At 38.4% G+C, this 13,546-nt stretch overlaps 1 protein-coding gene and 1 pseudogene across 3 annotated transcripts; one reads left to right on the forward strand and one right to left on the reverse strand.

Moving 5' to 3' along the window:
- Window positions 1-857: 857 nt before the first annotated feature.
- On the forward strand, window positions 858-6,823 carry LOC145488461 (ZP domain-containing protein-like). Of its 2 annotated transcripts, none has more exons than XM_081467335.1 (6): window positions 858-1,008; window positions 1,621-1,662; window positions 2,202-2,607; window positions 3,324-3,503; window positions 4,486-4,784; window positions 5,216-6,823. In XM_081467335.1, exons 1-6 carry the CDS (start codon window positions 861-863, stop codon window positions 5,347-5,349), a joined length of 1,209 nt encoding a protein of 402 aa, XP_081323461.1. In that variant the 5' UTR covers window positions 858-860; the 3' UTR covers window positions 5,350-6,823. The 2 variants fall into 2 exon arrangements, with proteins under 2 accessions (XP_081323461.1, XP_081323463.1); XM_081467337.1 differs by having other exon boundaries at window positions 1,624-1,662.
- A 1,004-nt stretch (window positions 6,824-7,827) lies between these two features.
- Window positions 7,828-13,262, reverse strand: LOC145487970 (ZP domain-containing protein-like; annotated as a pseudogene). The gene is made up of 6 exons (XR_014049466.1): window positions 13,070-13,262; window positions 9,795-10,040; window positions 9,575-9,699; window positions 8,816-9,401; window positions 8,346-8,644; window positions 7,828-8,151 (listed from the first exon to the last, which is right to left on the reverse strand). The product of XR_014049466.1 is annotated as a ZP domain-containing protein-like (transcript).
- Window positions 13,263-13,546: the final 284 nt, after the last annotated feature.

Here is a 13,546-nt window from a genome sequence, read left to right on the forward strand (position 1 = left end):
GGGCTGGAGACGAGAACCTTCTAACAGTAAGCTCCACACCAGATACACCAAATGGGGCTCATCAAGGTTACCAGAGTGGCGGAGTCACAAATTACCATGTCGATTATTTAATACCTTATGAACTAAAAGCATTTTTTTTTGATGTTTTCACTTGCCCAATGCGATAAGGTCGAATCCACCTATTTGGGAAACTTTTTTTGTAGCTAGTAATTTACCTCAAAGAGATTTTTCTAGCTCGAAGTCAACCAAAGGCTTCGTCCATTACTCATTACATTTATGTGTGTAAATTACTCTCATGATATGATTTGTGTTCATGTGTAATTGTATATCTGTATTTATGCCAGTTTAGACTATTTACCAATAAAAATACAATTATTGGCCAACCTTTCCTCAGCAAATTTTAAACATTGGAATTTTTGAAGTTGAACGAGCTTTGTAACTCTTTAACACATAATCTATGCATCCTGATCTTACTGTCTTGAAAGTTCCCATAATAAGTGCGATCTTGTCAAAATTTGTCTCATTTATTTGTTTGTAACCGTATTGCTTGTCACGAATGCGGTAGTCTGCAGTCGTTATGCTACAGAGCGGTTTGACAACAAACACCTTAATTTTATGTGTAGTCGAATTCTTTAATCACAATGAAGTACGTAACTTTATGGTTCAAAAATCAAAATTTTCCGCGTTAGCATTGTGATGAGAGCTTTGACATAATAAAAGAGAACAATAAAAGAACCTCTATGCTTAGTGGTCTCAATGAATAAATTAAACTGAATGCGGAAAATTGTTCTTGACTCCAATATATACGACGCTATGGCGCTTATAAATGGAACTGTTTCAACATGAAAACTTGAAGCAAGATGCTAGTCATTTTGGTGTTTCAGCTCTGTTTTATGCTAGCCAAATGTCGTCATGAGATTCTTTCTTATGACAAACCGCAAGACGCAACGCGAGACGAAAGAGCAGAGACTGAAATAAGTGATAATACACACGATATTCTTGTTATAGGTAAGAACCTAACTTAGTCGATTTTGACTTTGACAATATTTTAGATATTTCAAAATTCCTTTCACCTTGAGTACGCTAGCCCTAGCTTAGTAAATTAGTACACTGGATCGTTGTCATGTTTTGCCGCAATCTACGGTGTTTACCGGAGAGTGTTAGAAGTCAAACATACTATGCAATCACTCATCCTTAACTTTAAGTGCGCCATAATTAATTCTGGCAAATTCGTATGCTTGGATGAATGTTACATCTTTTTCTCAAACAGTTAAAATGATGGGTAAACTTTATTTAGAAACAAACATTTTAGGAAGTCGTTGTTACTTCAAAATCCTTAATTTTAGCCTCGATATTCGTATAAAATATATTCTTATAAAAAGAATAGTGTACTAGAACTCCAAATGAGCGTACTTTAGACTTACATTGAAGCTCAAGTATAAAACCAGTCTTACTTGTTTTACTGGTCCTTTACAATAAAGTAACACGCCAATAAAGTGCGATGCACGTCGTATAAAGACGCAGTGAATTTCGTCGAAAAGTTCAACTATTTTATGGTCCTAATATATATAAACAAACACAGATATCCCTATACTTTACTTTTATTCTGACTTTTTTAAGCAGACGATGACACCGTGTTTGATTATTCAGATGAAGTGCAAGGTCAGTATATTCGTTTTATAACCTTTATATCGATCATTTGTCTGTGATAACCATAAAAAGGAATAAGACGTCTAATGGCACTGAATTTACTTTATTTTTTTCTCCAGCTTCTGAGCGGTCCGGAATCCTAAATCGTTTCGTCGGATTGGCTAATTGCGCGCTCTAGTGATACGGATTTTCCCATCAGGACCACGAGTACGGACCGCTCCGAAATTTCCAACACTGTTTTAGGCCAAAAACCAATCTTGTTGAACATAATATCTCCCTAGTCAGTGTGACAGATAAAATCAGCCCTACAAATTTTGCAAACAGTATCGAATTTTGTGGCGAAATGTCAATGAATGAGAATTCTTGGGATTCGAATACTTGTGAGTGCAGTTGTAGCGAATGTATACGTGTAGACATAACCCTTGACTTCTTAAAAAAAAAAACAGTTGTTAAACTAATTTAGTCAAGCTATAGCTCAAATGGCCGACAATATTAAATTTGCTGTTTAATAGATGTCTAATATAATTTTTGTCATTCGACTTTTTTCTTAGATGACAAAGTAACCGTGGATTGCTTACAAAACAACATGGTTATTGCTATTCCCAAGACCCTGCTCCGAGGTGCAGACCGTGAACACATAAGAGCCCTGGACGTGGACTGCCAGGCTTCTGAAAATCTCACTCACTTTTTTCTCGACGTTCCGCTGACCGGTTGTGGGACCAAAAGCAGGCACGCAAACTCGTCGGTTATTTACAGTAACGAAGCGCTTCCGGTTCCCGCAATGGCCGAGGATGTTGTCTCTCATGTGCCTGATTTTAGAATTCCATTTCACTGTTATTACGACAGTGAGGGACTGGTGACTGGCGTGGGACTCATGCCGCGTAGCAAGAAAGTAGTTTTATCCCAAAAGGGTTTTGGGAAGTTTACTTTGAAGCTCGACTTGTACCCGGATATCAGGTTTGTGGTGTTTAAACCAGATATAAACATCAATCGGCAAATTCCATATATTTAGGTTCTCTTAGACGCATAGAAAAACTATACTACTGCCGTTATAATAGGCAATTTTTCTCGAAAACTACCACGCAATTTTGTCGCGTCTTTGCAAGGGGACTTGTAAAAAACCTAGAATAACTCGCTTGTCAACCTTATTGCTGCAGTGAGCTTGTTAGATCCGTAACTGAACGGCTGCTGTATTGTTAAACTGAAGATTAGCTTTTATAACTGATCACGTTGATTAAGGCATACACTTCATGGGTGAATGTTATAAGCCGAATACATCACCTGTCGTTGAGCCAAATAAGTTTTCTTGCCTGATGCACTTTACTGCTTGATTTACTTAACTTTCAAGCTAATAAAGTGCGTAAGGCAGGAAAAGTAAATTTAGTTCAACAACAGGTGAGTACAACTTGATGGACAAATGATATTCACAATATAGACATTATATGATGAGCGCCTTGCCTTATTTTCTCACAGATCATGTTCTTACGGGCGTATTTCCTATTTATTTTGCTTATTTTAGTTTGTTTATTAATATTTTTGCCACATTTTAAATATATTTACAAAATATCAATTCAGAAGACAAGAAAGCCCGTGGAAGTCAATAAGGCTTACTTAAAGAACATTCTTTAGATATACCTAAAACTCGACAATACATTTGCTATTTCTATTTGCAGGTTCGTTGGTCCATACACCCAAGACGACTTTCCTGTTACCAAGAAATTAAGCGAAAGGATTTACTTTGAAGCATCTGTTGACACGATTGATCATCGGTTGACCATCCTCGCCAGGGACTGTTATGCCACGCCCAATCCAGAGACGAACAGCTCGCCAAAGTACTGGATCATTCAAAACGGGTAAGGAAGACCCCTTTATAGAATAAATAAAATACTGCTAAATGAAATCATCCATCCCTGTCACCCAATGGGATACATAACGCCTCCGCTAAATGAAATGCTATATTTTAATTGAAACAAACTTGGTCATGAATGATCAAAAGTACTGGATCATTCAGAATAGGCAAGTAAGAACCCTTAAGGCTCTTTACGAGAATAAAATACTGCTAAATGAAATCATCCACCCTCGTTACCTCGTTACATAAGGTCTCCGTTAAATGAACCGCTACATTTGAATAAAAAATTGAACTTAAGCACTCTGGTGCTACTTGACAATTATGAAGTTTCTTTCAATTAAGTGTTCATATAAATACAACTGCGTGCCTTTATTTTGTAAATATAGTTCAGACTTCGATTTGATTGAGTTCTTGGGAATTCTTGTTAGACGCGACTTCATTTCAATTCAAGACTTAAATTGAACGAACATTTTTCAGACTCTCGGGGGCACCTAACGAGGGACGTTATCATTTGGGACAATCACGACCACGAAGTAAATGATTGAGAAATAAATATTTCTGAAACAATATTAATTTTTCCATTTGCTGAAAAATTTACAACTGTTTTTACCCTTAGCAGAAATTTCTGATTTTTCGTAATGTACTTGTTAACTCCTGTCCCATTTCTTTGTTTATTATATTTCACTGCGATTGGTTGAAAGCAGGTCAACTAATCGTTGATATTTAATTTGCCCTACAGTGCAAGGTGGAAATTAACGCACGGGTCCGTAATTTCTCAATCATGTAACAAATGAGTAATCGTATAAAAGCTCGAGCAATTAAGGATTACACTACTACTCCTGTCAGAGTTTTTAAAATTCTTTCAAATTGCATTTGCCTAGAGGCTCACGCAATTTTGAAAGAATTTTCAAATATTACTCGTAGTTTACAGCCTTAAGTGCACTCTTAACTTATTCATACGATTTTCTATACATCTTTCTGTGTAGCTGCAAACTGGATGAGACGCTTGAGTATCACCCGGCCAACAAGAAGTCCGAGAGATTCAGTTTGAAAAGTTTCACTTTCATTGGCGAACACGCATTTGTTTTCGTACATTGCCATGTGAGGATTTGCAATGTTTCAGATCCAGATTCCAAATGCGTGCGTGTTTGTGAGGATCGACGCAAACGTGACGTCAGTTTTGCGTCTGAAGATCTTGGTGACGTATATCCTCTTGCTCAGGGCCCTCTCGCACTGCAAAAGGAAGAGGCTACCAGGGAAAAGAAGGCAAAAACTTCCGACCCTGGTAAGATGTTATTTTTCAATTGATGGAAAGTGATCGTTGCTAGAATATACTCTTTCTCTTTTAATGATCTTTCGTCTATGTATAGCTTCGAGTTACACATGATCTTTTTAATACATTTTAATACATTTAAAATATCCTTTGTCTCTTTACTCTCCGCTACATTTCAAATTCCAGTTCGATGATAAAACATTTTTCAAAATAAATGTTCAAATGTTGTTGTTTATAGTGGTCAATGGGCTTAGCTACACCTAGCTAGTTCACCGGCCGATGCCACTTAAACTGAAAGAAAGAAATACTTTAAATAAACATAATAGGCTGAAAAATCCCAGCTGACGGGAGAAAGAGCAGTTCCCCTATTAAATAAGAATTGTAGGCCGTCTACGATGTGTCACATAAAGTAAACTATTGTTATTTTTTAATTTTATTTTCAGGTCTCAATGTACCTGTCATCGCCACGTTAGCTGCTGTAATAGCGCTATGTTTAATTTGTGCGTCTTACATGATTTGGCAGAGGAAGAAGTTGGTGGACAACTACACAACGCTTGCCCAAGAAATTCAAAACTAGAGACGCAATATAATTTTGTTCTCATTTGCTTCACAAAAAAGTGATGTGTATGTTAGACATGTCCTGTCAGAACAGATTCGGGGACTTTATTGGTTATCGGCAATCGGCAAATCTTGAAACTGAAAGAAAGTCAGTTGCTCGTTCGCTAAGTTCGTGAAGTCAATGAAGACAGCTGATACATATAAGCGAATGAAGGTGAGAGTTGGTCTTCTACTGCATCAATAGGTCTTTGAGCCCTTGAAGACCTAAATTCATGATTCATTTATTAGATGTATTTTATTTCTAGAAAATATGAATTAGAATACGCTCCAGCGAACAGTGCAAACTTCGCCACATCTTGCATTGGGTGTAATAAGGGACGGAGGGGATGAGCGGGTGGGCCGGGGGAACTGTTCTGGGTCCGGTTGTTCGAAAGCCGATTAACGCTAATCCAGGATTAAAAGTTAATCAGAGTTCTAATTTCTCTTGAATAAAAGTGTTTTCACTGTCCATGCTCTCTGGAGTTTGACATTGGTGAAAGCCAGACTGATTATATTTTCGAAATATTCTAATGTCGAGATCAGAGAACACTAGTAGTCGTGACAAAAGATCTCTCTTTAGTTGATGAGGTCGGTTTTGGAAACTTCGCGAGCATAAGCCATGATCTACTCAAACGTTTTTCCATTCCATGAACTGCCATTGGATGTTTTATTGATTTCATTTTTTTTAACAGCACCAAGCTTCTAATACCACAACTTATTCAGTATCACATTTACCACAGATTGATTAAATAAGCCATGAACATCAACCTTCCCGTTTCTTTCCTCAAGTACGTTATTGATCCCTCTCATTAGAAAAATGCGAACCCTTATTTCTAGCAATTATCCTCCGTCCCGATATAATTAGCCTTAGCCATTTGGCTATAAAGGCATGCAGAATGATGTCGCTCCAGCTGAAGTGGTTGTTGAAACGGACGCGATATTTCCTTGTTGTTCTATCTTATTTTGACAACAAAATGAAGGCTTCCAATTACACTAAACTTGATAAAATCAGTGTTATCCAAATTTAAAGTATTCTTGATGCTTCACGGACTCCCTGGTGAGTACAATAGATTAAATTCAACGCAATTCGCCCGCATTTAAGTTATCCTTACATAAGCTACAGGGATATGATCGACGGAATTTTCTACCTTCCTTTCTCCCCTCCCCTCTTGCTGTTTCCTGTCCTCTGTCTTCTCTGTCTTCTGTTGAATCCTGAAAATTGCTGCCGAACATTTCTATGTTGCCCTGGAGACTAAAATAAATTTATGGTAAACGTGCTTAGTCTTAAAATTGATTAATATAAAAACCCAACAAAGCACCGCACCCTTCATTAATCAAATCAAATCGTTTTTGACCATCCGGTTTAAAGGGAAAGCAATTGGTGGAATTTGGAGAAGCCTCGGAAACTAAACTAAACATTTGACTGAAAGGCATTAGAGCAGTTTTCGACTGATAGTCGACTGACTGCATGTAAATAGCGGCCGCAAGGAATGTTTTACTTCGAGCCGGTAATTTGTTTAATTTGTTATTTTTTGGCGTACAGTGAAAGGCAGAGATCGGTGTGATTCACCGGTTTACTTCGGTATGATAACAGTCACGATAAAACGGCCGCAACATAAAATTAAACGTGCATAGCTTATTTTTAGAGACCTCTCTAAATCCACACATTGAGGGTAGAATCGAGCATGAGATATAAAAATTATCTCCGTTTACCAGGAGAATTTCCGAGCATCATTTGATCAAGGAAGTCAAACTTTCAATTGATTTTATAAAAACACGTGGTATTATCAAAGTGAAAATTTAGTCCAAACATCTTTTCGATACCAGACTACTTTTCAGATTGGACGAAGTTACGTTACCGGGTTTCAAAGAACGTCTTTAAAAATGAAAAGCTTTCGTGTATTTAGGGGCTGAAAGTTTTCCAGCGATTGAAATATTTAATACATTCTAAGTTCTACTTGTGACCACTCTCGTAAGCTTAGTTACGACCACTATTGTAAAACCCCTTTTGAAAAGTACCTCAAAAGATCTTGTGATCGATCGCTCCTCTAAGTGCCTGCACCAACCTTTGGGCATAGGGCATTGTTTTTAACCCTATTTAGCCCGGACTCAATGCCCACTTGAACGATAGTAACCTGTTAATCATGACGTCACCTGCTACCTAAATGACGTCATAATTTAAAATGTCTGACATGATGTTCGGCAGAAACATATACGACGCCGATTCGAAAAAGTCATTAAAATATGATCACTAAGCCTATTTTACGTGTCGTTTACGTAAGAAAAGTGTGAATTCAGGTTTGGCCCGTTAAGCTTCCCCAGGCTAAATAGGATTAAGCTGTCGTAAGCTACCACTCAAAGATTCTGATTCGTTTGAGGTTTAAATAAAACGATGCACAATATGGTACAAAGCTTTATTCTAAAAGCTTTCGTAAGCAACCAGGTTCTGTAACCAGGTTCTGCAATTATTTTTTACGACAGCTTACGTTATCACGTTTTGAAAACTGCCGAGGTGGTCGCTTAACAGAGCTTCGAATGTATTTGCTAAAGATTTGCTGGGACTTTCAACTGGTACTATACTTGTACATCTCATGCTCTAATACTCTTTAAATCTGTCCAGTCCAGTTGTTTTCACCCAGCATGCTTCACTTCGGATCTCCACTGACAAGCAGAGCATACCCAGAAGGCTTGTCGCGTGACTTCTTGAATATCATCAACACCGTTCCGGCCAAGCAAGCAAGGCACATGACAAACAAAGACATCAGCAAGACAGGACTGGAACCTAGAAAAAATCACAAATGGCAAGAAGACGTCATAGAATTAAAGTCAAAGCTTCTAAATTCTACGCAGTTCTCCGAATATACAGATCACCTAACGATTACAACAAGCAAGAATAGACACAAACATTGCATTTTGTTTTCAGCGTATAATTGAATGCTTTTAAGAATTTTAAATATATTTTATAATTTTACATACCCCTTTTATTGAGTACATTCTCATACTTTTCCTTTCGTTTCTCCCGTGCCAAGTGGAGTGGGCCTTGTGCCAAATAGTAGGTACGAGTAGCTTGATCGCTCACTTCACGTCTTCCTCGGCCGCTTGATTGACATTTCTTTGTGCACTTGCAGCCTGGGTCTGTTGCATTGCATACTATCACGTGACAGTGAACGAAAACAAACGGATGGTCAGCAATGAACTTGAAAGCTTCCAAGCTAAACCGCTGAGCACTGACCGAAGGCGCTGGATGGTATTTTACAGTGGCGTCGTTTGGGCATCTAAGAGAAAAACAATTATTTCAGACTTCACTCCCTATAGCTAAAATGGGCGATGACCGTAGTTGAGATACTTTTGAAAATTTGAATATTTAACCCCTAATCTAGGAATAATTCTCTGATACCATCCTTTCCCCCGGCGCGGTCTTAGCAAGGAATGAACCAGTCACATACCCTTTTCTAATAAACTCATACTTCAAGGAATTTTTCTGATCCTGAGTGCGGGTGGCAAAACATCGATCAGCTATGATTGAGAGCTGCTTGTCACTTGATATCACTGATATTTCAAAGAACAAAAGTTTACGCAGCACCACGGCAACAGGGAAATCATCGTTCGTGAAAGGACTCACGAATCTCTTGTCAGGAAACATGTTCAGAGAAAGTGTAAAGTTTCCTTTGCCTTCATCACTGAACACAAGTTTCCTGTTACTTGGCTTCCAACCAACCGATGATACCACGCCATACTTGGAATAAAAACAGCTGAACTGTATCTCTATTTCACGCACGCGTGTTATGGCATCCTCAGCAGCCACAGGGATTTCCAAAACCGTGTTGGAGTAGACAATAGCTGTAGGTGTCTGCCTGCGTGTTGTGTTACAGCCAGTCAGCGGTGTTGTTAGAGAGAAGTCAGCGCTCGTTTCTTTAGCTTTGCATGCGGTGTCCAGGAGTCGAATATGATCGCGGTCAATACCACGGAGGAGGGACTTGGGGATGATGATGGTCATATTGTCGCTTTTGCACTGAACGTCAACACCCGGAGCTGAAATGATACAGGGGAAACGCGAAAGAAACATGTACTTTAGTATTTGAAAATGATAGGACTGTGCACATGTTGTATTGCACATGTAGAGCGACCTGAAAAGGTAGAAATTGTATACAAAAAGGTGTAATCCGTTTTTGTGATAATACTATGAGTTTTCAATGGACATTTACCCTGGCACGTCTTGTTGTCCAATCCTAAGCTCAGTTCCGGTCTGGACATTCACATTTGTAGCCTCCAACAGTATTAAGACACTTGTGACTGCAACCGCCATTTGATACCGTGCACTCGTTGATATCTACAGAAAGACATTGTCCATGTTATTACGTTTTCAAAAAGATAAACAGAACTCTAGTGGTAGTCATGCGGTAACACCTGCGATCTGAAGCTCACCTTTGCATGAAACTGATTTAGCACTTTCCGTCCACTGACCATTTGCGCCACACTGCTTATAAGATGGACCTTGTAGCTGGTATCCTTGCGGGCATGCGAACGAGCAAGTGGTGTTGAATTGCATCTGTGACGTCAGGCATTTGTCCGGGGATGTATTGAGAAGGCGGCCGACGCTTAGAACTGTACAGTCTACAACTGAAAACACAATACAACATAAACTGACGATCGAGATACGATAGTTTGTTTATCAGTGTTAAGATAAATTTCTATGGACTCTATCAATTCAAAAATGTGATGAAGTTAACTGCAATGATTTCCTTTGACCATGCCTATTGAACATCTCCCTGCTATCAGGCCTAGAATAGTTTTGGAGTAGAGTGTCCTGATATTTTAAATTACAAAAATAAAAATAGAATAAACAGCTATATTTAATGAGAGGTTTATAGTTAGGACTCAAACGAGTTCTGCAGATAGTACTCCTATCTACAGCAGAAATTCTTGAAGGGGATTTTTCAATATACAACAGCATTTGCTTTGAAGGGATCACTATTAATATTAAAGATGATTTCCAGTCCGTGGGATGTCTTGACGAGGCGGTCAACACTTACAACTGAACAGTTTACAACTGAAATCACAGTACAACATAAACTGACGAGGTACAGCACATTAATGACGCTAAAATAATTTTAATGGCACATTTGAAAGGTTTACATTTTAGCCACAACTAAAGGGAATCTTGGATTAAAAACAGTTTTTCTTCCAAATCACAGGCATATGTAACGTTGTGGCAGCAATTTATCAACATCATTCCACAGTAAATGACAGGAAAGACGAGGCCAATTTCAAATTGAGTTGTTTTTATTGTTTCAGACAAAAATCTTATATGCAGTCGAGATTAATGTTAAACTAAAGATGTTAATAAAATATTACATGAACCACAGCAGTCATACCTTTACAACTGACCAGGTTCACTTGTGCGCTCCAGGCCCCACCTCCTCCGCACTGTGTAGACGAAGGACCGCTGAGTTGATATCCGTGGGCGCAAGAAAAAGAACAGACGGATCCATACTTTTGAATGGAAGACAGACAATGCGATGGAGAAACTTGCAAACCACTCCTCAAAGAAAGCTTTTGGCACGTGTTAGCTGACAATTAAATCAAAGTAGCTATGAGCCACTCAACTTGGAAAAAGGATCGTCTGTGGCAATTTTGAGGCCACTGACTTGAGGTTTTAATCCGTAGGTTAAGTTGAAATTAAAGCCCAGTGGCATTGCTAAGAAAAAGTGTAAAACGCAATAGTGAGAGAATAATGTGACACTGTTGAAAACATTCATGAAGTTATCAATGATCCTCGTCCAAGGCAAGTATAAAGAAAATACCGCTTCTTGTCCAATCACCAAGGCAAGTAATCATACTCATTTTCATTCCTATTTTTTTTCGTTCTGTATTTTCCCGGCCAATATCAGTGATTTGTTTTTCTTTTTTTGTTACCTTTGCGATATCTTAGAAATTGAAAAAAATGTTGCCAACGTAGATTCGTAATACCACAAGGGCAGCACAGCATCTCATCCGCTCAACAAAGTTGAACCCTGCTTGGCAGGGTTCCTTCTTAGCCGGGTGACCAAATACGAATACCCCGTGTTGTAATAACCTTTTTTTTTTTTCTTTTCTTTTTTTTTTCTTCCCTTTCCAAGGCGATATTACTTACTGCAGAACTCCCATTCTTGTGTAATGTTTTTTCTTCTATTTATCAAATATTTGTTCATATCATTTCGCCATGTCCGTATTTATTTATTTACAAGACCGCATAAATAATAGCGAAACGCGTCGTTCGAATTCTCCTCAATCCTCTTGTCTGTTGATCATCTAAAACTTTTAATCACCGCTTGAATCATTCGAAAATTCATACAGCTCATCAATTTTGTGATTTTCAATATCTTCCTTTGCGACAATCGAGTACAGTTAAACCTTATAAGCGGACCCCGTTGGGTAATGAGCTCGTTATATAGTTAGCATCTATGAGCCTTCTTTATATAAAAACGTTCGTTCGAAAATCTATTCAATGTAGATCATTTATATTGAGTACTTGCGTCAGAAATTCAAAGAATAGCTAACTTGACACGGTGCAAGCGACTGTAAAACGGCCTTAGACTGCGACTGTTCGAACGCCGGGGGATGGGGGGTGGGGGGACTCCCATATGAAAAGGTCGGGCACGCTCGTCGTCTCGGGGACAGATCAAGGATTCTGGGCTCACTTGGAGTGTTGATGACGAAATGTCATCAGTTTTAGCTGTCAAAGTACCCTTTAGGGTGCACTCGAAGAAATAATGATAATAAAAGACACGCTCTCATTTAATTTCTGTTTTTAGGCTTGATTTCCGCTGCCCGAGTACGCGCGGGACTGCCTTTTTTTCACAAAATTGATGAACTGTATGATTTTCGAATGATTTAAACCGTGATGAAAAGTTCAGACGATTAACAGACAAAAGAATTGAGGAGAATTCGCGTTTCGCTATTTATTTATTTATTGATTTATATGGTATTGTAAATAAATACACATAAATATGGACATAGCGAAATGATATGAACAAATAGCTAATAAATAGAAGAAAAGACATTACACAAGGCTGGGAGTTCTGTAGTCTTTAATATCACCTTGGAGAGGGAAGGAATAAAACAAAAAAGAAAAGAAAAGAAAAGAAGTTAGTACAACACGGGGTATTCGTATTTTCCCGCCGAACAGGGCTTACCATTGTTGAACGAACTAGACGTGTTGCTGTCCTTGTTATATAGTGGCTCTACGTTAGACACATGTTTTTTTAATTTCTAAGATATCTTAAAAGGTAACAAAGAAAGACAAAAAAATCACTGATACTGGCTGGGAAAATAAAGAACGAAAAAAGTAGGAATGAAAATGGAAATTATTACTTGCTGAATGTTTTCAACAGTGTCACATTTCCTCATGTATTCTCTTACCGTTGCGTTTTGCACTATTTGTTGACAATGCCCGTGGGCTTTAACTAAACGTAAGGATTAGAACCTTAAGTCAGTGGCATCAAAATTGCCACTGTTTACAGACGATCGACTTTCCAAGTTAAGTGGCTCATCATGAGCCACTTTGATTTGTGATTAAGAGTGTTTTACTCTTTTCTTTTCCCGGATATGAAGGAAATACTTAAAATGGAGCCTCCTGAATGGAAAGAGAACACAAGATTTATGACTGAAAAGAACTATGTAAGTAAACTAGTTTTAACACCCAAATGCCATAGACATACCTCTGGTTTCACAAACGTACGGGGATGCAAATGAGCACGAGTAGTCATTCCATTTCCATCCATGTAACTTGGGAAAAATTTCTGCACACTCCTCATGAAGACCATTAGGTTCTCCTTTATACCAGTGAGTGTACGTTGGACGTGATCCGTCAACCCACAGCCAGCGAGACTTGTCCTTGGGATTCCTGTGCATGCCAATCCACGTTCTCTGACTTTCTGGTATTTTTGTGAGATAACTGCTTGTTGTTAAGTTTGTGAATTTATCACCACAAGATCGGAACCGAGTGCTTCACAGGCGGATTTTGCTGCATTCCAATTCAAAGCCTTTGAAGAGAATTTGTAGCACGACCCTTGCATGTGAATCCAGTTATCAGGACATACTCCTAAATAAATCGATTGAATGCACAATATCGTCATTGTCCGTTGAAAAAAAGAAGTGTGCTTTTTTAGTGATATGAACTAAAGCCAGTTAATCTA

The sequence above is a fragment of the Orbicella franksi genome, chromosome 5 (assembly GCF_964199315.1).
Source record: "Orbicella franksi chromosome 5, jaOrbFran1.1, whole genome shotgun sequence".
Taxonomy (NCBI): Eukaryota; Metazoa; Cnidaria; class Anthozoa; order Scleractinia; family Merulinidae; genus Orbicella; species Orbicella franksi.

Coding starts and splice junctions, on each gene's coding strand:
- LOC145488461 (XM_081467335.1), top strand. CDS start 861: ATGCTAGTCATTTTGGTGTTTCAGCTCTGTTTTATGCTAGCCAAATGT. Junction 1,009..1,620: donor ACACGATATTCTTGTTATAG/GTAAGAACCTAA, acceptor GACTTTTTTAAG/CAGACGATGACACCGTGTTT. Junction 3,504..4,485: donor TACTGGATCATTCAAAACGG/GTAAGGAAGACC, acceptor CTTTCTGTGTAG/CTGCAAACTGGATGAGACGC.